This window comes from Lampetra planeri, chromosome 8, assembly GCF_965212315.1.
Source record: "Lampetra planeri chromosome 8, kcLamPlan1.2.h2, whole genome shotgun sequence".
Classification (NCBI taxonomy): Eukaryota; Metazoa; Chordata; class Hyperoartia; order Petromyzontiformes; family Petromyzontidae; genus Lampetra; species Lampetra planeri.
Genome location: NC_136114.1, coordinates 14,210,498 through 14,236,819, shown reverse-complemented (window position 1 = coordinate 14,236,819; position 26,322 = coordinate 14,210,498). Strand labels below are relative to the sequence as shown.

Here is a 26,322-nt window from a genome sequence, read left to right as displayed (position 1 = left end):
CAGCGAACCGCGCCGAGCAACAGTCTGCCACGCCTGACTACAAAGTGTCACAGAGGGTGCTTCGCAATCATTGGGGCTCATCGGAAATCCATGCCCAGTTACGAGAGGCCAGCTATCTGTATATACATGCTCGTTATAGTTCATCAACAAGTCACGCACGACTCACGGAGAACTCAACGCGCTGTACGATTCCCTCGAATTCATTGGGGAGAATCGTCAACAAACCCACGGTCAACAACAACAGCAACAACAACAACAACAGCAACAACAACAACAGCAACAACAACAACAGCAGGACACAGGAGCGGCGGCGCAAATCGCCATGTAGTTGCCGGCGCACCGTCCCTACGAACCTCGGCTAAAGTTCGAGCCCTGTACCCGGGGCCATTGGCGTTAGAACGAGTAGCCCCGCGGGTCGCGCGAAGCGCCGTGTGGTCAATCCGCCTCCACTAGCGACTCGCCTGGGGGGCTTCAAGTCAGCGGTAGATTGACAAAGGGGAGTGGCCCGGAACAGGGCACGCGTTAGAACTCATCAGCAACCCACGGCCATGAGACGAGGAGGACCAACAGGCAACGCAACAGATGATTCTATCATCCGTGCGCAATATATACAGTATATATATATACTGTACTCTACTGGTAGCCGGGAGCGAGCCGTGCTCGCTTTTTAACAGCTTCAGCGTCGCACTCTGCTGGAGGCGAATCACTCGGGTCACTGATGACGATGGTGATGATAGTGGCGATGGTGGCGACGACGTTGCTCGTTTATTTGCGAGTGTTTCGCTCGGAACTTTAAGAAATGTAGAACTTTTCCACTGAACCCCTTGCCCCCGTGAGTTTAAAGCGATCAACCTACGCGTCGTTTTTATTGTGTTTTTTTTTTGGGGGGGGGGGGGAGGCCCAACGTCTGAAACGTCGCTTTTTAGAATTGTAAGGCGGTAAGCGCAGTCTCGATTGCAATTTGTGCCAAACGGGCACCCTCTTGCCTCCAGAGAACATCAACAGATGCGCACCGCTCACTCACAATCGTTTAGATCCAATAGAAGCCTCCGAAGAGTCGCCCTGCACCAACGGGCTTGGTACGGTCGTGGAAATTCGTCGTTACTATGACAGTGCACAAGACCAGAGTGACCACTTTCTCAAGGTGGCTACTTTTTTAATTTTATCGGCGAATGAGCGATGACGTCAGTCCAGGTTGACCCTCGAGGTTTAAACTCGCATCTCGTTGCGATGCAGCAGTATACGCGCGCCAATTGCGATCTGAATAATCAAGTTCAAGTTCATTGATTAGGTATAGCCCTGTGAGCCATTCGGCTCTTGAATCGGGTGCAACCGCAACAAACAAAAAACAAAAACGTGAACAAGAAAACATCTTAAAGTGACTATGTGCAAACAGAAAATCCAAGAAAAGACAGCAAAATATTGCAGAAAAAGCACCGTACACCAACACTGTGTGCAAAAATCCCAATGTGGGTGATGTGGAGGCGCCTCCATCCAGCAGTGGAGTGACAAGAGGGCTTTACGTACAATGACGGGGGTGGAGCGGTGGCGCAGTGGTGAGCGCACTGCGCTACGAACTCGGGCCACCCAAGTTAGATTCTCGCCGACGGGCAGCTGTGACGTTAGTTTGGCGAGTGCCATTGATACCAGTCAGCCAAATGCCACAAACCCCTACCAGTTACGCACTGACCATCGCGGTGAAGTATGGTCAAACAACACCCGCGACTGACCGACACTGCGCGGGGAAGCTATCATAGAGCAGAGCATCGCCAAGGGGCTGTGATGATGAGTGTGTACTTAATGGACTTTGACGACAGGGGATAGGCACTTGTTTTGCCAACAGAAGATGGCAAAAGCGAAACATTTCTAATCAAAGTGGTATAGGGTAATTCCTCGTATGTCCTGCCATTGATAACAGCCATCATATACATTAACGTAACTCAACACATTCGTCAATAACACTGTAGCCTTAAACAAAACACAATAGCGACGTTTCGGGCAATGGCCCTTCTTCATTGCACACAAATAGAGACGCCAGTGAGATGGAGTTCACAAAGGGTCAGATAATATCTATAAGTGCAAGCCGGAGACATCGCATTGACGAGCCAGGGAAAGTGATATTGGGTAGAAGGTTTGTGCTGGACGGTGAGTCGAGAAAGATTGTTTTCGTAGGGAGGTCATCGGCTCGGGATGGTCACGACCGCTCATGAAACAGGGACGAGACTCACCGCCGAGTGGCAGCCAGGCCACGTCCTCCGCGGAGACAGAGCGATGGAATCGGTTTGTGTGCAGGTGCTAGATTGGCCGTCGCGTTGAGATGGGTCGCGAAGGGCAGTTGGAGGCAGTCGCCATCCAACAACTGCTGCGTGGGTGCAGACGGAGCGACGCTCACAACAATGCGCGGAGCACCGGGCGAAGTAAAACGCAGCAAGTTGGCACAATGGGGAGCACAGGTGGTGCATCTGCCAGTCGTCACAGTCAGTCGACCGACGGCACCTGGGTCTGTCCCGTGACCTCCTGTCAGCAGCGAGCCTTCGACATTTCACGTGGTCTTACGGTGCACCTAGCCTGGCACAAGCGCTGTAGTGACGTCCCCGCCACTTAGTGGCAAATATGGGCTGTTGTTATTTATTTGTCTTTTGTGTGTGTTGTGGGGAGCGGTGGTGCAGTAGTTATCGCACTGGGCTGTAAACTCGGCCCACCTAAGTTCGATTCCCGGCCACGGATAACATCAGTGGCTTATAATATCCGATCAATGAGTACCTGGTGCGGTGTGTAGTAAACATCGCCACTGGGGAGACAAAGGCGGTCGGCAGTGGTGCTTTCTACCTAATCCGTCGTTTGCCGTCTCGGCCTTCGTAGGTGCTCGCTAACAGCACTTGCCCCAACAGTCTGTTAAGGCTATACGGGGGATCTTTGTCTCTGTCTGTATACCATGAGACACCGTGGGGTGGGTTCACGTGCAGGGGTGGAGTTGGATGGAGGCGACATTGTGGAGGAAGGCCGACATCCAGCAGCGGATAGAACATGGCCCATGAGGATGAGAGTGTGAATGATAATGGTGTGTGTAAATGTGTCCTTTGTTACTTTTGATATTCGTGATAACTGCGCCCTCTCTTTCTTTGTCATCATCTTCAGCCACCAAAATAACAAGAACAGCCGGTTTTGTCCGAATTCGGACAAAAAAAAACCATCCTCAATATTTCACGAGCTGCAATGCATGCGAGTACCAGACGGTGGTCCTGGACAAATCACGCCAGAAATTAGTCCTTAAAAGAGCCGCATGCTGCTCCGGAGCCGCGGGTTGCCGACCCCTGGCCACGATCTTATCCACTGCTGGATGAAGGCTTCCCCAAGCCAGAGATGTAACAAGAATGCACCTAACGCCTGTTGCACTCGAGTGTGATTTCATCATCGCCGGACACACCATTCATCTTCTCTTCTCGCAACGTGGCCTGCCCCTCATTCCCTTAACCAGACAACTGGCAGCATAAGACCACATCTTGCATCATCGCATCTTGTATCATCGCAATGGACGTTCCTTCGTCATATCCACTGCTGGTCGAAGGCCTCCTCCCCACGCCGTGTCGCTCGTGGGGGCTGTTTGACCATACTTCACCAGGCTGGTCAATGCAGGCTGAGTGAAGGTGAAATCCCTGGCGGGACCGATTCAGATCTCACTCCGCCACTGGTGTCAGCAGCGACCGGGAATAAAACTCAAGTGGGTTGGGTCCGTCTTCTTGGTTTTTTCGGTAAAGTCACGTAGAAGGGAAATAATAAAATAATAAACATAAAACATAATAAATAATTCTCACGACGTTTCGGCCACAACGCAAGCAGCCGTCCTCAGGTGAAGACCAGGTCTGTCGGGGAGACAGCGTCTGAATGAAACACTACCACGCTTGGAGCGTCTATTTAAGCTGGGTTGGAAGGGGAAGAGCGCCTTGACAAAATAATTTGCATATCAAGAGTTGGGTTGGGTCCGTAGCATTGTGCCGTGCGCTAATTACTGCGCCACCGCTTCCCAGCGTCTCTTTCACAACGTCGATGAGAAATTCGGGTTGATCTGTAACAATCGTGAACTAGCATCAAAGTTTGTACCTGCATTGTGATGGAAAATAAACAGGAGCTGCTGCTATTCCTTGCCGTAGTTTCCGTTATTAAACCATTCGTAACCCGCTGCACCATTCTCAATCCATTGCCGGATGAAGGCCTCTGCTTGTGTACGCGTCACGAGGGTTGGTTGACCATACTTCACCACGGTGGTCAATGCGGGCTGGGAACGGAGGAATTGGGGCGGTGGGGAGGGGGGGGCAAGGATCGGTTCAGTTACCACTCGTCACTGACGTTCGCCGTGGCCGATAAAGGCACTCAAGTTGCCGAGTTGATGGCACGGTGCGCAAACCCACAACGTTGCCGCTCCACCCACATAGGGTATATATACTGCACAGTATATAATTTACAATTAACTCGACAGTATACGTGTAAATGGTATTGCCCCAGCCTCTCTGCTGCCATCTCGCTCCACTTCTCTCTCCTGCTCATATCCTCCGCTCCAGTCTCGGGGAAGAATCGGTAAACTTGTGATCAGTGGAGAGGGGAGAGGCCTTTCTCTGCTGAGCTGCAGCACCCGTGATGAGGCCTCGGATGACCACCAGGCTGACCGATGATTCGTCGCAATGCAATCCGGCCTCAACAGCACCACCGCACACCACACACTGTAGTTCCTTAATAAAGGGTTTGCTATGGGGTTTTTGGGGGGGGGGCTAGATCGCGTTAATATAAATGTGTCGTTAAACCCGCCACCACCCGACACAGCCAATCAGTAAGGTGTGTCACGTAAACGATAAACGTGGCGACCAGTTACGAGTACAGCAGCAGCGGTTGTGTGTTGGAGAGTAAACCCACAACGTTTACAATTCTGGTACGATGCTTCGCTGGTGACAACAACAACAGCAGCCAACTTCAGCAGGCGACAGCCAGAATTGTGAAGAAGTCTTCCCTTGGTGCCATCGCTTTGGGCCTATCAGGTTGGAACACGAGAAAGGTGGAGGGGTTTATGATGTCGTGTAAGTTTCAATGGATCGCGTTAATCTGAGAACATGCCGTGCTTGGGTTCTTTTCAGTTAGTCAACCTCACATAATGCGTGTCCATTCTTACATCAACGTAATAATGGACGTGCATCATGTTGATCGAAGGACCTGCACTGCAGGTCACCTCCGATGAGCACGGTGCGAAAGACGTCCAAGTTCAACAACACATCTCTCCTCCTGCTCAATCCTCCCACCGCCTCTTGAAGCCGTCATCGTTACCTTTTCGCCCATTTCAATACACTGACTCCGTTATTATCTATAACGCATGTAGGTAGCACTTCTTTCGCACCATACATCGGAGGTGCAGGAGAAGGACATCAACTTACAACTTCAGTAAGTACTATTTGTTGCTGGCCGCGTGGCGTTTTTTTTATTTTGTGGGGGGGGGGGGGCATGTGGCATTTATAAGATCTGACCTCTCCTCTCTCGTCGTGGGCACTGTTATCCTCCCCCCGCACCTCCGATGAGCACGGTTAGTACGTACGGTGCGAAAGAAGTTCCACATACATACTCAGATCGATTTCCTTCCTTCGTGGTCAAGTCCAAACTTTAAAACCCCACCGCTTCTTCCCCCCCCCCCCCCCCACTTACGATCTCGATTTCCGACCCTTCCTACGGCTCGTGTCCTCCAACTTCCTCAGGGCGTCGAGAGAAGGCAGTTGCAATTGAGGTCAAGAAGGTCAATGGGTCATCAATGGCCAGCGGTCGTTAATGGCAACACAGGGAGCCATCGCTGCCTTTCCTTGGCTCGACACCGGATCGTTGGACAGTGCATCTAAACTGGACCCAACGGGTGACTAACGTAGAAGGAAGAAAAAAGGTTGCGCATAGAAGAAGACGACCTGTCCGGACGGGGCCGTGAAGAGAGGAAGACCTAAGAGATAATGGTTTGACGACGACATGAGAGACTGTTGCCAGAATATTGGCACAAGGCAGAGGAGAGTGGAACCAAGTGACGAAATGTGCAGTGGACACCTCCTACGGGCTCTCTGCCCATGGATCGTGATGACGATGACGACGACAAAGACGACGACACCGGTCCTTCTCGGGCCAGTGGAGACAAATTACGCATCTCGTCGGAGCTTAGAAACTCAGCTGAGGTTGAGCCAGGCGAGCACCTGGCTGGGTGACTGACCATCTCGGTCAGGGTCCTCCCAGGCGAAGCCAAAAATACTCATTCGTGGAATTGACCAGAAAAAAATACATTAATTAAAATGCATGCGTTCATACACGTACGGACATAACAGAAATTAATCAATGTTCTTTATTTAACCGAATGGAAATTCCCTTTGAGACTTGCGTGATTCCAAATACCTCGGCATGCCTCGGAGGCGATGTGGTCAATTTAAAATCTCGCTGTGGACTCGAGGATTGTGTTATAACAAATATATAATGAGATGTGTTTTGCTGCATTTGTTTTGCTTTCACCTCCACAACGTCCACCGTTATCCCTGCAAATGTGTTGCCCGTTATCGACGAAGCATAAATGTGCATACATTGTTCCACCGCGTAACAGTCGACGCAAAGTACTGCATTGGAAGCGATAGTATGCACTGCGTTATCATGCAACCACACGGATGGCATTGTTCCTCTTAAATACGCCGTCATGTGCAAACACTGCAATCTTTACGTGCGCAATATATCTATAGATTAAAGCAAAAATGCAAACAGCTGGAGTTGTGATCTGTATCGCCTGTATTATTCTCGTGACGAGGAAGATCTCAGCGATGATGATGCTGCCGTGTGTAATGGACGTGTGAATGGGAGCAAAGGAGTGTTTGTTTTGTGAATCGAGGCTTTTTTCCTAATCACAGCAGCCACCCCTCCTCCTCCACTCCAAATCCCGTGAATGCCCTCTCAACAGCGCAGACCCATTTAACAACCACAACATCAACACGCCGCGTACGATTTAATTAATACGTTTCATACGCGCGTGTGCCATTATTTGACGGAGTGACGCGTTTCAATGTGGATGAATGCTAAAGCCTCTTCCGCTACACGGCCACACCATCTCTAATGGCGCGCGTGTCGCAGCCTCCACGCTCTCTTCTCCCTCCTTTGCTGCTTCACCTCCAGCAATCCACCACGCTGCTTGTCTCAACCCTAAACCCTCGCCTCCATCTCTCTGATCAACCCCCTCCGCTCCCTCGACCCTCGCCACCCCGCCTCGACCTCGCAACTCACTTTGACCCCCAGCAGTAATGGTTGACACACACACACATGTCACCTTCCAGTAAACGTGCAACGTTTGTCCGACGTTCCGTGTTTGCTGGGCTAGGCATTGGCGTAGTCGCGACGTTATCAGCTCTGGGGATGCGGCAATCAGGTCAGGCAGGGCCCCAATATTTGATCTGTCTCTCGCACGGTGGCACCTTGCTTTAACCACATCGTTACGTTCACGGTCTCGAACGTTTAACGCTGTAGGGGCGCTCCGTTTTCAGAAACAAATCTCATGGTGGTTGTCAACGGGGCCCCAACTTGTAGCTTTGGCCACCAGGGATGGCACCCCCTGCCCCCACGCTCGTTACGCGACTGGGGTTGGGACTTGGGAGGAAACTGTTGGTGGATCGTGTCGATTTGTGGAACTCCCAAACCTCTCTGGGCTGAGAGGTGGCTAGGCAGTGGCAGTGGGGGTTCATGAACCCGTCTGTGTAAGTTATTGAGTGTCACCCGCCTCACAATTATGATGTGGGTTATCCAGGTACAGTACTCCACTTTCTTCTCACGCAAATCAAAGCAGCCCTTAAATAAAATGTTAATTGTTCAAATGTGCCAATGCAGGACCCTTCTGAATAGGTCGTGAGACTGTGAGAATTTCGTGGATAAATAAACCACATTGCAATCATTGCCATAGTTTCAAAGAGCTCGCGAAAAACTCAACACGGACAACCCCATCGCCGCCTGCAAACTTCCACGAATCTTAGGGCAGACGTAACAGAACCATCACGCGTGCAGACGACTCGATGCTCGATTCACGAAATACGGAGGAGGCATCTTGACAGAGATGCACTCTTGCCGGATTAAGCTAGAGCGGGGCCTGTAGCATATGTTATAAAGAGGCCCTATTTTTTTTTTAAACACGTAAATATTAAAACACCAATTTTTAACTTGCATAGTGAAGTTATTGCATTTTTTCATTTTCTACACAGCCAGATAATACGACAAATCGCTAACCTTAAACACCTGGTCGTTCGTAAAAGTTGAAGGCAGTATAGTACTATAGTAATAGAGCAAGTGCAGAATCACTGAACCGGAATTGATAGCTGGAAAGCATTTTAGCGCGGGGCCCTTGAAAGTGCGGGACCCGTAGCTACACGTGTAGCTACTTGTGTAGCTACACGTGTAGCTACTTGTGTAGCTACACGTGTAGCTACATCTGTAGCTACTTGTGTAGCTACATGTGTAGCTACTTGTGTAGCTACATGTGTAGCTACTTGTGCTACGAGGATCATCCGACACTGACTCTTGTTCAACCGCCGCATTGCAGCAATATCAGCCATACGAAAACGACGAGTGATTGTTTAATGCTCGAACGAGTTATTTCGTAACGCACGACAATTTTCACGCCGTACATTGAGCTTGCCAAATGTACAATCAGCACTGATGCATGATCGTTAGTTTTCAGTCATTAATTACCTCAAAGCTTCAGTGATGCAATTATATATATCTGTATCGGTTTGCTTTGTAAACATCAGTATTTGAATAAGTCCTGTTTACACAATTGTAATAACCCCAACAAACTAAACACGTTCATCTACAACACTGTCTTCAAAAGAAAGGGAACGTAATAGGGGACGACGATTAAGCACGTTTGGCAACGTATGGTGTGAAAGAAGTTCAACATACATACGTTTGGGCAATCAACCTTCTTAGAGTAATTATGATTGAATGTTATATAGTGTAATTAATGCCAATTGCACCCCACAATGCTTTAACAGTACGTTACTTATATATGAGGGCCAAATCCTACACATCGCTACTTCCAAGCAAATGAAAAACCCTCAAAAATAAACATGAACCAACAGGCACCAAAAAAAAGGTGGAAACAACAAAAATGGTGATCACAAGACAGAGATACCCATTAATTATCCACATCACAGAGCACAGTGACAAAAATGTCGCACAAGCCAGGAAACCTTCACAACAGGGGCGAGTCGGAGTGCCCAAAAAGTTATGACTAATTTAGACCAAATCGGTCAAATGTTCAAAATGTGATTTACTGATTTAGATGGATGAGTAGGGAATTGCAATGGAGAAAATTTGAAAAGACACCAAGGATTTTTGCACACAGCGTTGGTGTACGGTGCTTTTTCTGGAAGATGTTGCTGTTTTTACCTGGATTTTTCTGTTTGCGCATAGTCACTTTAAGATGTTTTCTTGTTCATGTTTTTTGTTTGTTGCGGTTGCACCCGATTCAAGAGCCGAATTGCTCACGGGGCTATACCTAATAAATGAAACTGAAAACTGATGCCGTGCGGCTTTGTTCCGTATTTAGCATGGACGTGGATAAATGAGAGAGGAGGATATTCGAAATGTGGAAATCCCAGGCAACATTTGGCGGCGTCGTCCCAACAGTTCCAAGCACAGTTCAACATGGGCCCCAACGTCTGCACGTTTCACGGGGAGGTTTGGTTATATGCGGTGGCGGCATCGAATGGAGAGACATCGGTGGCTCGGAAAGAGAGAGTGAGCGAGAAGGATTTTCTCGAGTGGGTTCAAAGGGAGAAGCGAAATATCAAATTGGAACAATTCAGAAGAGGCAAAAACACCTGGATTGAGAAAAATCGTCAGAGGCGACGGCCCTCTGGGGTAAAGATATTTGGAAAACATCCCAGAGGTATGAGAAGGAAGGTACTGCCTCTCAACTGTGAAAATGAAGGTCGAGATGACCAACTTGAATAGGGAAGGGGCACATCGGATAGGTTAGGAGTCGCCAGCCAAACTAACAAAGAAGAGATTTTTTTTAAATTCTAATTAGGTAAACAAACAACAACAACAAAAACCGCTCAACATTTCAAGAAGTAGCCCTTAAAGATCCGCAGGTTTTGCTGACCCCTGAGATAGAGGGATAGGGAATCTTGAGATGTGAACACCACGTGGAGTTGTCGTTTAAACACATTCCTGCGGAGGGAGCTGGTAGGAACGTTGGGTTGCTCGGTCAATGGCCAGGGTCAACGGCGGCGTGGTGTATTCCGCAAATATGGCCGACTGTGAGGGCGGGCACAAGCCGGCGTGAGTAGGTTAAACGTTGAGTTTTATAAGGGCACCACGGGGTGACCAGCCCCACCCCACCCAGCCCCAACCCTCCCACCCAGCCCCACCCAGCCCCACCCAGCCCAGCCCCTCCCCACCCTCCCCACCCAGCCCCTCCCCACCCAGCCACACCCTCCCCACCCAGCCCCTCCCCACCCTCCCCACCCAGCCCCTCCCCACCCTCCCCACCCAGCCCCACCCTCCCTACCCCACCCAGCCCCACCCTCCCCACCCAGCCCCTCCCTGCACGACGGTTGGACACAATAATCCCCTGTGGGCTGGTGGAACCAGTGGGTTCCTACCAGTATAAATACCCGCTTATGGTGTTCCAAACGCTATCATTTATATGTATAACAACAACCGCCATTCGCCACTAAGTGGCGGTGACGTCACCATGACGCTTGTGCCAGGTCATGTGCACCTTGAGGCCACGTGGTGTGTATATAAACACACACCACACACACACATACAAATAATCGGAAAACGCGATTATTTTAAACAGTGAGGCGAAATTGAACTTTGATTGTGATAATTTGGTTGGACGTCACAAAGTCTTTGACATTGTCCCAGTAAGCAACTTGGGGCCAGCGTTGCTTACTGCAGAGTCAGAAATAAAAACGAATTACCCTACAATCTCGTAATCCATTACAAAATCCACGAAATGTGGCCAGTTACCCGGTTATTTTTACGCACAACCCCCCCAAGGTGTTTAAATGTATGCGCTCACAATCAAGTGTAGCGGCATCCCAGAGTAAATGCACATTTTCAACAAATCTTAGGTCGGGCATATGCCAAAGATTTCATAATTTAAAATATAAAATGTGCAATCGTGAGCGATCAATTTGCAATGCTGTTTGTTGTTGTCAGAGCTATTGTGAAGTAAACAGTTGTTGTTTAAACATCGGGTGTGAGGATGAACTTCGCTCTGAACCATAAAGAAAGGTTGGCCGCTGTGTTTCATTTACGTATTTTAATTGTAGCACGTCCACGAGGAAGCTGTAAATGCGCGTTAAATCGTAAGAATCTTTAATGTAAAGATTTAGATTCGGAGCCCCCCCCCCCCCTCATTTCACCCCCCCCCTCATTTCACCCCCCCCCCCTCATTTCACCCCCCCCCCCTCATTTCACCCCCCCCCCCCCCTCATTTCACCCCCCCACCTCATTTCACCCCCCCCTCATTTCACCCCCCCCCCCCTCATTTCACCCCCCCCCCCTCATTTCACCCCCCCTCATTTCGCCCCCCCCCCCTCATTTCCCCCCCCCCCTCATTTCACCCCCCCCCCTCATTTCACCCCCCCCCATTTCACCCCCCGCCCCATTTCACCCCCCCCCCCATTTCACCCCCCCCCTCCTCGTCCCTTTTTGGCGGGAAAATCCTCAACCGCGGCGCGCCCCTTTTATATTTCCCAGCGCGCGCAAGCCGCGCGAGCCACTCCGCGCGTTCCCATTGGTCGACGTGGCCCGTACGACCCCTCGCGCGTCACGCCCCCTCACGGCGACCAATGGCAGCAGAAGGGGACGCGTGAATGGGGCGTCGCGTCGCGCACCTGCACTGGGAAATCAAATCGCGTTTCTGGAACGGTCATGGCGTTCACGGACTGCGAGTACCTGGAGTACCTGACTCCGTTCTTCTTCTACTTCGGCGTGGCCGCCTTCGCCTACTGCTTCCTCAAGCTCGCCTTAGCCACCCTGGGCGGCTTCAGAGTTCACGTGCTGGGACGCCTGCTCGGCCCCGCTGTCGATGTGACCAAGTTCGGACGCTGGGCAGGTGGGGTTGTTCTGACGCTCTCGGCCTCGCCGCCCGGGGTGTCTCTCGCCCGGTATAGGCGGCTAGTCGAGGACGCTGGGCACTTGCCGGGTTAGGCCTCTGCGGGGTTTTTTTTTGTTGCCCGGGTGGACCTTAAGGAATGAACCTCCCTTGCAGGAATGTCTCCACAGTCTCATTTGATTCATCTCGTCTGTGCCGTCGTTTGCAAGTGTCCTTTTCACTGTCGCGTCTGTCTAGTTTGTATTGTCTGGCTTGTTTTGCACAGTTTAGGTTGTAGTTTTCTGCAGTCTCGCTTGCAGTGGCTAAGCTCCATTGATTAAATTATCTACTTCCCATCTGGTGTCAATGCTTCTCTGTCATGCCTTGGCTCGTGCTGTCAAAGTTTGTTCAGTTCGTTCCGACCAGTGTCCAAAAACAGCATAAATATTGTATTTATCAGAACATGTATTTCTACGTGTACACGTGTATGCCCATGGCTATAACACGTGTTGTAATAAAGCGTGGTGTCAATGTCCATGAAGTGCCCTCCACGCCTGCAGCCGGTTTCCGTGTGTGACAGACAGCTGGCATAAACGTACGATTTTAATGATTGTAACCGGGGGATGGGGGTAATTATAAAGACTAATCTATTCTAGATTAATCTATTGTTAGTTGGCAGCTTAGTCAAAAGTTGAAGACCAATATTCTGTTTTAAATGTATAAGTTGTATTCGAATAGTGTTTGAAACAAGGTCGGCTGGGGTCTATAATAATTGGATTGTCAACTTTGACCGTATCCGTATCAAGTGCACACACTTGCGCAAGATTGTGGCTGGTTGCATACAACGCGTGAAATAAAGTTCACCTGAGTGTTTAAGTTAAAGTACAGCGAGGTTAACAAGTGCAGGGAGAGGGGGGGACATCACCCTCCAGTAATACGAAACTAATTGGAGAATACTGGTGACCAGTAATGATGAGTGTGTGGTTGATGGTACCAGAGTTTGATTTGTCCACTAACTCATCGATGACAAAGGACAAGACAAGGTCGTCAAAATGCAGTCCTCGTTTGTTGCCTTGATTTGTTTTCCCATTGACACTTTTTTGTATTATCACCAAATGCTAATTTAGTTTAAAAAACGCAGAAAAATATTGTTGACCCTGAACATTTTGGTGGAGAGGGTTTTTGCAAGAACATCTGTTCACATATCAGGTGTTGTTGAAAGCAGACCCATAGATCGAAAGCAGACCCGTTGAAACCAGACCTACACATTCGTCTGGAGTTGCGCAAGAGCCACACAATGTGGAGCTTCTATTTCCCGCTCCACACAGAGATTTCCCTCAAGTACATATATTTTTGTATTGCGCCCATAGGCGCATATGCTGCCACCATTTCTCCTTCAGCACTTTACGTAAGCACGAGTTTAGCGTTCTGGAATATGGACTCTAGGAAACTGTTGTGGTGCGCTGGGTTCGTGCCTTTCCATCCACAATTCAATTATACAAATTAAAAATAGTGTTTTGTATGTGCCTAACGGCCGTTGGCGCCTTTGTGTATTGTGTTTTTTTTTACATCACTATACCTGGATTTAATCGATCTTTTGGTTGCTTTCATTTTGTCAAATTGAGCTGTCTGGATTTTCACTGAATTCTTGCAACTGTAAGAACATTTCCCATCATTATTGAGACCGATGGTCACAAAACAACAAGCAAAATGCTTTGATCAGTACACAATGTTCCTTTTCAGCAGAACTCTATTAAAATATACTATTGGCTGTAATGTAATACATATGTATGGCTGTAATACAATAACTATATATGGAACATCAAATTAGTAACCCGTTTTTCCTGTTTACATTTTATCAAAATACTCTTGCTTATTATAAGCACTTGTTGCATATTGCCATGTGTCTATCTCAATAATTTACTGGTCAAGGTTTACCCCCATTCGATAAACAGAAAATACACAAGTAAAAATCTTGAGCAAAATTCAACGATATTGCGTTTAATTCTAGATTTGAAGCTTTCGTGACTGCAAGGATTCATATTCTTAGGTTTTTTCGGTAAAGTCACGTAGGTAAAAAATAAAAATTAATAAAAGTAAAATAAAATAAAAATCACGACGTTTCGGAGGCAACACCATCGTCCGTCTTCAGGTGGAACCGTCACAGCCACGACAGCTGTATCAAGTAAATGAGAGATTACAAGAGCTCTTATAATCTCTCAGAGCTCTTGTAATCTCTCATTTACTTGATACAGCTGTCGTGGCTGTGACGGTTCCACCTGAAGACGGAAGCTTGTGTTGCCTCCGAAACGTCGTGATTTTTATTTTATTTTACTTTTATTAATTTTTATTCTTTACCTACGTGACTTGTACCGAAAAAGCCTAAGAATATGATATTGCGTTTGTTAAATACCATTGTTAGTTTATATTCTATAGTTATATCACAGTTCAGGAATATTGTCTACCATTAATGCATGGATTTAGTGAATTCCAAGGATAATCTTTGAACATTTTTGGAATAAGACCTCTTTTAGCTGTGAACTTATTGAACTTATTGTCCATGCTCTATGGACATTTGAACCTTATAGTACCCCGGCCCTCGCATAATGTCCGTGATGCAGTCATTTTGAGTCTGTTTATGGTCGGCGATGTGGCAATCGACTCATCTCGATGAGCTGTACACGATGCACCATTATGGTGCGTACCGCGAGCGTTCAGGGTGTCAGCGCAATCGTCCTCGCTGCATTTCGACATCGTGGAGTAGCACTGATTTCGGATTGATTGGTACCCCAGTCGCGGAGTTGAAGTACACCTCTGGAAAAAATAGTGTCCCAGAAATAAAATATTTAATTGCCTCGGCAATTCTGTATTATTTGGTACCTCGGGATAACGCCATAAGGATCATATACTCTTTTCCCTTAATTTGAGTAGATTTTTCCTAAACCATATGAAAGAGTGATTAGATTTTTTTATTGCAATTATCCCTAAGTAGGAGCTTTGAGGATGTTTAAGGTACATACATTATGTTCATGTATTGCAGTGCACATTTGGTGATTTGGCTTTCTACTGAGGTTACAATTACAATATTCATCTGATAACGAAAGATGTTAGTATTCATGTTTATTGCCAGTGTTCATTGTGGCAAAGTATAATTTTGGTTTAAGATGGTACACACGCATCAATATTGTTTGCTGGCATGTGTACGAAATAGGTGGAGTAGGTGAATTTAAATGATTAAGAACACGTGTTTAGACTGAGTCCTGTAAATGACTGCAGTAACCAGAAAGCGAATGTTTTTGGGGGCTCACCGTTTAAGTGCCATCTGGTGGTAAAACTGGAAAGAAGTAAAATCCGAATGTAAAAGCCTGTTTGTAAAGTCACATTTTACTGCACGTCTGCATGGAGACCAGTGCTGGGTGCTACCTGCCGGAATGGCATGCAGACACCACAATGCCACTGTGGATGATTCTTGCAGAAGTCACAATTTTGCATTGGGGAATTACAATACCAAAATCTATCTTCACTTGTTAAAAAGATTCTAACAGGGATTCTGCCGTAGAAAGAATAATCAAGAGGCATTTTATTTTAATGGAGACAAAGTAAGGACAACTCTTTGGTTTTTTCGGTAAAGTCACGTAGGTAAAAACTAAAACTAAATATTTTAATTTAAAAAATATTTAATTTTTTTACTTACTTGACTTTACAGAAAAAACCCAAAGAGTATGAATCCTTGCAGTCACGAAAACTTCAAATCTAGAACAAAGTATTGGCCATTGATATTAATATTTATTTTTGTGTATAGGAATTACCCAGTAGATTCATATTCATTTCAATGACTAGTTCTGAGTACAGTATATTAAAATGAATAGGGATTCTTTGACAGTCTAATAAACGTTCAGTAAAGAATCCTCATTTAATATCAATGGTGATTCCAGAAACCCATACTTGTTGTCTGAATGCTATGCCGGAATTAGTGAGGAATCGGGCCAGTTCCATAATTGTGATTGAAACATTAGTTAGGTTAAAACTTGATTTGAAGCTTTCGTGACTGCAGGAATTTGTCTCTATTATTTTACTTATTTTCTTTCTACTTGACTTTACCGAAAGAACCAAAGAGATTAGTTAGGTTATTTGTCATATGTTTATATGCCGATTCCAACCCCCATTGATGCTTCCTTCTTGCCTCAAGGCCAAGCTTGATTCCACTCAGCCTGCCCTCACACTCTGACTGATCACCATTGAATTCCATATTCTGCCAGGCAATTTATAAACTTTAGAAAACAATCCAAATTATTTCTACAGATTAGCCTTATAGGGGCTCTGTAGGGAAACCACCCATCCAACTTGATCCCTCAGTGCCATTTCGTCAGTGTAAAAAGTGTCTTCTAGGCGCATAATAATGTTTTTCATCCCCAAACGGGAGCTTTAATATCTGCGAGTAAGTAGAGGCACGTTGCCTTAAGTGGAACCCAAGTTGTCTCGTAGAGTAGTTTACAGGTCGTTAAGAGCACTTAACAATTTTTTTTACTGCCAGAAGTGGGTTATTCGCGTTACTGTACACTCCCTGGGTGGCTGTAATTTTCTAGTGAAAAAATTTGAGCATCAGCTACTGTTTTTGACTTTTTCACAAACGTGTTTTGCAAGCGAGTATTGCACTGCGTGCGAGGCCTCGCAACTTGGCGTGAAGAGAGATCAGATGCGACGGTCCGCAGGAACAGCCAGGAACGAGTGCATTCCCCCGCAAAATAGCGCTTCCTGAGAAATCGCGAATCCCCAAGTAATGCGGCAGCAGACGGGACCGCGCGGCGGTTGAGCGTCTCATCTGCCGGGGCCCAAGGTGCCCACGATTGCTTGCGCCAGGGAGATGTGTCACCACCCTCCCCCCTCCAAGGTGCCGGTGAGACATAGGCGTCCTGGAACTGTCATGTGATCCCTGCTTGCGTCACCCAGGTGACTCGCACCAATACGGGGTAGAGTGCTGCGGAGGCTTCGAGAGTGGCCAGGAAAAGGCTCTGGGCAAGAGCGATTTCAAGAGAGCCAGGTCCAGGAGGAACCTGGCTCCATAAGGGGAGTCGGGTCCAAGTCTCCAATAATTTCTAGACTGTTTAGGGCCATTAAACAGAAGAGGAGGCCACCATTATGGGCAGGTGTAGCCCTATGGGAGCTGCACCGTGTCCTGAACGCTGTCTTCAGCCTGCCTTTTTAATCATTGGCTGCGTGCTTGGAGCACCTGGTTACACGAAAAATGTTTTTTCTCTGTTGGTTATAACCTCCGCAAGGAGAGTTAGAGAGCTGCAGACCTTGATGGCATTTCCACCTTATTCTTTGGATCTTTTGGTAAAGTCACGTGGATCGGTTCAAAGAAAATATTCTATCTACGTGAAAAAATCTTGACTTAAAGCTTTCGTGACTGCAGGAATTCACGTAGATATAATTTTTTATTTTATTTCTACGTGACATTACTGAAAGACCCAAAGAATATGAATTCCTGCAGTCATGAAAGCTTTAAGTCTGCATTTCCACCGTTCGCAATTATCATGAAGGATAGGGCGATGCTGAGAACCTCCCCTCTGTTTATTCAAAAATTTCTGTCATATTTCAACGTGAAGCAGGAAATTGTATTTACATTTTTACCCCCAGCTCCTTTCTGTTTGCAGGCGAAGCTAGGCCACACAGGATTGACCTCGTAAGGGCACTAACGTTCTACCTAGAGATATACAATTCCTGGAGGATGTTGAAACAACATTGTATTCTTTATGGTCAACTGAAGAGGGGGATTCCGATGTCAAATCAAAGGATCGCCACCACCTGGGTGAAGGAATGCATCCAAGAGACTTACAGGCTAAAGGCCCAGGGCCAGACTAGCGGTTGTAACATTCATTCTATTAGGGCAATGGCCGTGTCATGGGCCGGTAGGGCAGGGGTGCCACTGGGAGAGATTTGCAAGGCAGCAGTGTGGAGCTTCCCGCATACCTTCACAAAACACTACCGCAGAGAGACGCCTTGGGGTCACGAAGAATGGCCGCTTTCAGCGGGGGTGTTGTGTCGGCGGTCGTACCCTAGTAGCAATACCCGAGAGTCATTCAGGGGTTGTGGAAAACCTTTCCACCCCCCCCCCCCTTTTAGGGGTTCAATGGTGTCGGTGAACAACGTATGGACAAGCTAGATGTTAGTACTTACATTACAATCTGGTTTTCATAGGTGGTCACTGACACGCTCCGTTTCCCGGCCACCTTCTCCCTCCAAAAGGTTTTCCCTCTTGAAAAAAAAGGGAGGGGATGTGTGGGGGAGAATATGGTTGGCAATTTTTAATGGGTCCGAGATGGCCGTGTTCCACACATTTGGGGCCAGCTGTTTCGTAGGGCCGCCTCGGTGGTGGGACGCCTGGTAAGCAGGAGGTCGTGGGTTCGATCCCGACCCAGACACCTGTATATGTGGAGTTTGCATGTTTCTCTCCCTGTGGTCGCGTAGATTTTTCTCCGGGTCGTCCGTTTTCCCCTCTGCATTTAAAATCAACATGCGTTAGATTATTTGTCTGCTATAAATGTTCACATGATGATAAGCTACTTAATTTAGCTATAATTTGTGGCCAGGTAGCTTCTTGAAAAGGGATATATACCACAGTGGCCCCTACCTGGCAAGTTTTTTTTTTATTAATCGGCTTTAATGCTTAGATGGGAAAATTGTCCAGTGTTTCTCACAGAGTTATGAATTTTTGACATGACCCTCTGACACCGAGCTGTGGGATAGTTACGTCACTTACGAAATGACGCGGAGGGTCTCGTGAGACGGGCGGTTTCCCCTGCACAGCCCTCAGGGGCTGATCTGTCAAAATAGTTTGATTGATTCCTGAAGTTTCTGAATTGCCTGCCGCAGGATCGGTCAGACGGCGTCGGTGACCACCTGTGAAAGCTACGTTTAACGTGGCTTTCACAGGTGAAAGCCACGTTTAACGTGAGTACTAAAATGCAGTTTAGAATTGCCATTTCAGGGTAACTTATTAAAACCATTTACATTGTGTTGGTTTTCTCAGGAATCATTTGAACAGTGCAAGGTTCAGAGTTTTGTGTGTGCATTTGGTGTTTAATTTTGCAGGTGCATAGGTGTTCAAGGACAGTCAGCTGACTAGAATGTTAACTGATAAAAAAATGAGCTTTATCGTTTGTTTATTTATTTTAAATGTATTTTCAAACAGGGCTTGATTCACATCTTGGACAATGATACTTTGGTAACAATATGCCAAACTCTCCATTCCCAACATTGTGGAATATTACCAAATTAATGTTTTAGCTGCTGTGTAAATATGTGAATTTAGCCCATACCAGCATATGCATGGTTCACGCTTTGAGAGGAGGATGGCGCTTTTGTAGTGACACATTTATTCATTGTAAATGATCATGTATTATTTTTTTGTACCCAATCAACTTCATGAGTCCTTTACATTTGTACTTGACACAAACTGTGCTAATGTACAAAAAATGTGAAAACGAATCGCTGCTTATTATCTGTCTGCGTCAGAAAAAGTATGGTTTTGTTTTGTTAGTCATGGCAGTTGTCAACACGTGAATTCATACCTGTTATGCCTGTCAACTCGATATAAGATTTTAGAGGTTGTGTTAGAAGTATTAATAATAGGAGTAAGACTTTATCTCACCAGATATAAAACCCATTGAGCCATCAAGGCCAGGATTCGTGAGTGATTGCCACCCACATTTCCCCCCCCCCTCCTTTTCTTCCCAGTAGTGGCGCGTTTTTGCCTTTTTTTTCAGGCCAAACCTGCAGCCAGCGTTTAGCCCGACAGTAATGTAAAAAAAAACTGCAACACATTTTATTTTACTAGGTAGGGCCTACTGAGCTATTATAGCTGGTATTTTTTTGGTTAATTTATATACAGCTCTTTTGTTAATTTCTCTTTGACATAAAATGCCGGCCCGCCGGTCCAATGTTATTCTTAACAGTATGGACAAGAGAATCATGTTTTTGTACCAAGGTATAAAAAAGCCTCGTATTTCCCTTCACTGTGGGGCCTACTACATTCCGCCCTGCCTGAGGCAGGAGGTGGAGCCTTCGTTGGCCAGATATGGGATGGAGGCGGGGCCTCAACCAAGTGGGCGTGGTCAGGGCTATCCCAGCACCACGGGGAAAACCCACCACGCACATGAATAGACCACCCAAGCCTTTGCTTTTGGTTCAGTGGCACCGTGCAAACAGAGGGGTCGGTGAAACAATACCAATTATTGTACTGCATTTCTACGCTCCCGCAGCTATATTTTCCTGACTTCGCTGACCAGTCGAATAATCCGCTACGACCCGCGGTGGTTGTGGGGAATCCCTCATTCCAGCAGTGGATTGACAACAGGGATTGATTGATGTTTATGAGTGGAAACGGTGCAATAGGAATTTATTAACTTGGGAAGATAAAATGTGGGGCACAATGTTTGTTAACGTCAAATACTGAGATTGAACAGGACAGGTTATGGATAGAAGGGATGATGGCCAATGGAATGGCAACCTTAAGATGGAACATATGCAAGAGGATGACCCCAAATGGAGAAGGACCAATAACTTGGCTCATGTGCAGGATCATTATGGCATGTAGTTTGTGAAAGATGGTGATGTGGGGAGGGGGGTGGTGGTCTTCATTCAGCAGTGGATTAATCATGCTTACTGATTATAACTAATATGCACTTGGCATTACAATCATAACACAAAATAACCACTTCCTTGATCATGTTTACACAGTATAGAATGTAATTTATGTATTCCTATTAGCTACATGGAAATATGCAGCATACATTGGCAGTGCCTGTAAAAAGTATACTTGGCAAAATAGTTTTGTAATTTTAGTAAATAGCATTTTTAATTTGTAGGAATTAATAGATTATATCCTTTGACATTTAAAATTTTAACATGATGAGCCATACACTTTTGTACATACATATAAAAAAAACATGCCGTCTACGTAACATACAGTACCACACACAAAATATGAATCATTACGTTTTCAGGTAGGCATAACGTACACTATCGTAACATACCTTCAAAGATAAATGAATATTTCTCCTTACCTTCGGCACGGATGTGGTGAGCATTGTGGGTTGAGGCTGCCTCTCCCAAAAAAGTTGCTGCTCTGTGTCTGCGCTGCTAGGATGAGTGCGTGAGATGCCTCGCGGACTCCAATGCGCTGTTAGTCTGCCACCCACTGGTGTGAGGAAAGCGCCGTGACGGAGCCGGCGAGAGCCACCCTCTTTTGCATTGACGGCACATGCCATGAAATGACGCACGCGATGTTTACAGCCGCGCTGCACAGCGTTCCCGCTCGCCCGTTCTATTTTTAATTTCTCTCTCGGGCGGCCGTGTTATTCAAATGCAGCCCGGTTGCATTTGCTGCACGTGCGGGAATTTTTTTTGTTGCAATACGCATAATAATAAAAGCTAAAATGAAGAAGGGAATACTTTTTTTTTCCCATTAATATTTTTCGTTGCAATGAACGTCATTTGCGGTTTGTGTGTGTGTGTGTTTTTTTTAAGAATGGAAATGGGGGGTTTGGACATTCATTCTTTTATTTGGCGTGCTCATTGAGTGTGCCGCCTGACATGTTGTCTCGCTTGTCGGCGAGCTCATTGAGAAACGAGCCCTCGCGCAATCTCGCGTGCACAGTCTGCCGCCCTGTTCACCGCACCGCATGAGAGGGCTAAATGCGGCTCAAAGTGCATTAAGTAAATCATAGAGTGCGTGAGCATTGCATGCCCGTGCAATTAGCGACGGGAGTATTGAGGGTGGGAGGGATGTTTTTTCCAATTTTAGAACGTAAAGAAAAAACGTATTAAAATCTAAAATGTAAAGCTTTGTAAATTGTATGGTATTACACAACTGAATAATAATAAACTGTCTCTCATGGCACAAGCCAGAATTTATTGGGGAGTGTTATTTTTTTTCAAAATTATTTGAACAATGTTGAATGTATGGAACAATATGACACCTTTTTTTAAGGTACTACAATGATCATTTCAGTCACTTTAATATTTAGGAGTTTGGCATTCATTTGCGATATGTTTTCCACCCGGCCAGGCATTCATCCAGATTAGCGAGCCATGTGTTTGCATGCGGAAAGCCGGCTTCTGCAGCGCAACCATTCCCATTGGCCACGAGACTGCATGGCGTTAAGGATTAACATGCATGTGCGGATCAGTTAAGAGCAACCTCGCCGTTCGTTACAGAGTAATGGAGCTAAAACAAGGGCAGAAAAATCCCCCCTTTTTTTTCCCCCCTGCGAGCATTACCTCACAACAGTGCGTCACATTGGTTGGCTCCAAAACGTTCAAGTCCCGGAGCTAAGAAAGGCTACAATGTGATATAACTTACGTAATCAAATAATAAAGCAAGTGTGCACTTGTGTTATATATATATAGAACTGGTTGTATTATTTGAATGCAAAATTTGCACAGCTTTCATTTTGGAATAAAAGCTTATTAAATGTTGCAGTACACCATGTAAAATGGCAGGGTGTTCTGTCCTGGCCTTTCTCAATTAAGCAAAAACGATCGGTGCAGAAGCTGCTAAATTTAGAACTCTGGCTAAAAGAAAAAAGAAAGTCACGTGGGATGGGCAGTGCGCATCGCTGTTTAGCCCCAGCTCACTGCTGTCAAAACAGACCATGCGTTTATGCATCGTGCAACCATTTCAGGGATTTGCGTCATTAATATCTCCGTGGGTAACTGGCCATTACAAAAGAGAGGCATTTTTTGGCCTGTAAATGCACATTCAGTGTTATGTTAATGCGTACCTGCGCATGAACAACGTAATAACTTCTGCATGACGCCACTCCAGAAATTAATTTAAGGGGACCGATTCAGCAGTGTGCTCGTGCGTGCGTGCGTGCATCGCTCTCAGGATTTTTTTTGTTGTTGCTGATAAAATGCGATGGCACGCTACAGGGCCAATGCAAAAAATGAACGGTTGCACGCACGGGAAAAAAACTCGCCACGCAAATAATATGTGCACACGCGCACGCTTTGCGGATACACATAGATGTTTGCTATAAAAAAAGAGATGTGCAAAATAATTTGAATGCAGCAGCAGCAGCGTGGCCCTGCCGAAACCAGAAGTGCGTGGGCGATGCCGCTGCAGTGGCAGCAGCAGCAGCAGCCGCAGTTCCTTCTTTTTTTGTATGAACGCATTGGCTTGCGCAGGCACGTGCCGAGCTAGTGCGTCAGACCGATCCCTCCCTCAGGTGATCCTTGCTGAGCTAAAAACAGCATCGCCTTTCTGCCTGGGATCAATTCCAACCCAAGCGCTATATTTAGCCCTCGATTGAAATGGTAATATTTTTGGAGACGCTCGCTCACTCGCCCGTGCAACGAGCAGTCGTGCGTGTACGCTGCTTACACGGAGAATACCGAGGCAGAAAAAAACGTTCAATGCATACGATGTCCTCCACCCTTATTACCATTGCTATCGTCATTTAAAAAAAAAAATACCATAAATTTAGGCCTCGACTATTTTTTGTTTATGCACAAGTGCACTGCTTCGTGGTTCTGGATGTGCGGAGATGTCCTGTCATCGTGACATTAACACGTGTCATAGTTATGCCCCCTTTATTTTTATTGCACCGTGAATGCAATGTGCCTTTGGATAGCTGACGAGGAGGAGAGAGGAAAAAAAATGTTCCGTGCGTGCTGATGCGGTGCAAGGGGCGTTCAAGCGAAGTACAGCTCGTATTCACCAGAGAGAAAGTCTGGGATAAAGTGTTTCTCAAAATAGCAGTGCCTTGCAACCGGTTTTTGCACCTAGTTATTTTTAGCTTGTGAAAGTGAATTGAGCAAAATATAATAATCATAAAACTAAATATATATCTCTTTCGATGTGTGTTTGTGTATGGATACATTTTTTTGCATGCAACGATGTGCAGAATAAATGTACACTTTTTAATAGCAAATCACTCATTAGCTTTCCCGAGCACCTTTAAGATGCACGAGTCCTAGATTTGAGTATTGCACAATGTTGGTGCGGAATTATGGAGGGAAATTTCCACATCGGGTATATTTTAAGATGAAAGTACATATTCTGACATGTCATTGTAAGTGTCTGTCTTGTATCAACGACTGTCATTTGGGGGTGGCGTGTATGTTCTTTGGCTTGACCTACGATCGGTGATTCACAAAATAATTTCTAGCAAAAATGTCCCAAACCTGCTGCACCGTGTGGTGAACAGGAGGTGGCAGTACAGAAAGCGAGTTCCTGAACCCAAGTTTGTCTTTCTTTGAACATTGTCCTCTGCGCGGATTCTCTGCTGATACTCTGCATTCCGGTTTAACACGTAGGCTTTCGCGACCAATATTATCCGCGTAAATATAAATACTGGCGAAAAGTCGTGCTCAGATTGTAAATGATGTGGCTTGGCTCTCCAACACACCGGTGTTGCTGTACTAGTGACGAATTGGCCACGTTCTGTTTACGTGACAACCCTTACTAGTTGGCTGTGTGGCAGGTTTTAACGACAGTTATATTTACGCGATCTAACCCAAAAAAAAACCTCTTTTGGATAAATGCGTCATTAAACCTGCCACCACCCGACAGCCAATTAGTAAGGTTTATGACAAATCTTACTTTATGACCAACCTTACTAAGTGGCTGTGAGGTTTGTGACAAAGCTTACGAATTAGCTATGTCGGGTGGTGGTGGCTTTAACGACACATTTATATTTACGCAATCTAACTGAAAAACCTTTAATCCGCATTCCTTCCACGCACAAATACCCTTGAAATGAAGTCTTCCAAACATCCTATTGGAGGACCAGTGAAAACTTTCTCACTATATAATTGACAACATAATAGGTGTTTTTCTACTTTATATAGATGTTCGTGAATAGCCTAGTGCAGGGGTCGGCAACCTACGGCTCCGGAGCCGCATGCGGCTCTTTACGGGCTGCTTCTTGACGATATGTACGTATGTACAGTATGTACATAGATGCATTGCGGCTCTTGAAATACTGCATTTTGTACCGAATTGGAAAGAAATGGCTCTTCTTGTTGTTTTGGTTGCCGACCCCTGGCCTAGTGGATAGTGCACTGTCTTAACGAGTCAGTGCCTAGTTCAGATACCACGTTTGCAGAGAGAATTAGTTCACCTGCTGTGAAATGTGTTTTGGAGGTCCAGATTAATCGTGAGCAAGAGTGCACAGCTTCTGTACTTGCAACTATCTGCAGGAGATGGATTTGCAATCATGACAAGGTAGCTCTCGCATTTCTACTGAGATGAGGAGATAAACTGCCATGGAGATTGGTGGTCAAGTTTCCACCTATTTGGTTTATCCCAGAGTCTGATCAAAGCCATCATGCACGGGAACATCGTGGAAACAATTATTTTAAATGGCTGGCTGTTAGCCGGCAAGGGGAGAAAGTTGTAAAAAAAAAAGTTAAAATGTAAAAAATGCATCGCAGATGGGGAAACATTGCAAATTTGTTGATATTTTCCAGTCTAGTATTTTATTTTTCAGGTCGTTTTGTCGGGGGTGTGAAAACAGCCGAATGCAAAGGGGTTATTTGACAGAAAATGCGTGCTAAAAATGTTTCCAAAGTGTGATTGCCCACCTGTATCCAAGGCTGACTGCTATAAATCACTGCGTGATGCCCTTTACGTTCGTGAAAAGCCAGAGGTCAAAACTAAAAATGGTGCCGTGACTTTATCCCTAATGCCACTCATCAAAGATGGATGTCCACAAAAGGCCTCCCTTTTGAGAGTTATCTCAGTCGGGTCCTAATTCGTCGTCGAAGATTTTAATGTAACGAATCTCAAAAATGCAATGCATATTATTCAGAATGTTGTACATAAGCCAGAATGTGCAAAATTTGGAACGTCGCATTGAACAATAGCGGAGACTGCTTTTGTCGTTGGTATATATGCTGCGAAAAAGAGTTTGGTACCTGGATGTTGTTTTTGAAAAACTAAGACATGCAACTCGATCTGCAGAACATGATCGCACTGCTGTAATGTTAAACATGGACGATAAAGGTCCCGGTGTTCATTTGATAATCGGCACTAATGGGTTTTCTCTTTCATTTTTTGTCTTATCAGTTGTCACTGGAGCCACGGATGGAATTGGAAAGGCTTATGTGGAGCAGGTAAGGTGGCCTTGTGTCTCAAATGTTGGTGTCCCCTTTTTTTTATTCAGCAGCAGAGGAAGAATGTGAATTTGAAAGCATGCCCTTGTTTTATTCCCTTAATT

General features: G+C 46.1%; 1 protein-coding gene and 1 long non-coding RNA gene across 6 annotated transcripts in view; one reads left to right on the top strand and one right to left on the bottom strand.

The window, feature by feature from the left end:
• LOC144720388 (uncharacterized) overlaps nucleotides 1-21,300 on the bottom strand; it is a 36,582-nt gene extending 15,282 nt beyond the window's left edge. For all 5 annotated transcript variants that reach the window (XR_013585750.1, XR_013585753.1, XR_013585751.1 and 2 more), the window contains exons 1-2: nucleotides 21,163-21,300; nucleotides 18,275-18,352 (exon numbers count right to left, since the gene is read on the bottom strand). This is a non-coding gene — a long non-coding RNA (uncharacterized LOC144720388). The remainder of the gene's footprint in view (nucleotides 1-18,274; nucleotides 18,353-21,162) is intronic.
• The window catches only part of HSD17B12 (hydroxysteroid 17-beta dehydrogenase 12), a 33,830-nt gene continuing 19,394 nt past the window's right edge, over nucleotides 11,887-26,322 (top strand). Inside the window, exons 1-2 of the mRNA XM_078597130.1 lie at nucleotides 11,887-12,115; nucleotides 26,172-26,218. Coding sequence (XP_078453256.1) covers nucleotides 11,932-12,115; nucleotides 26,172-26,218 — 231 coding nt within the window. The 5' untranslated portion in view covers nucleotides 11,887-11,931. The remainder of the gene's footprint in view (nucleotides 12,116-26,171; nucleotides 26,219-26,322) is intronic.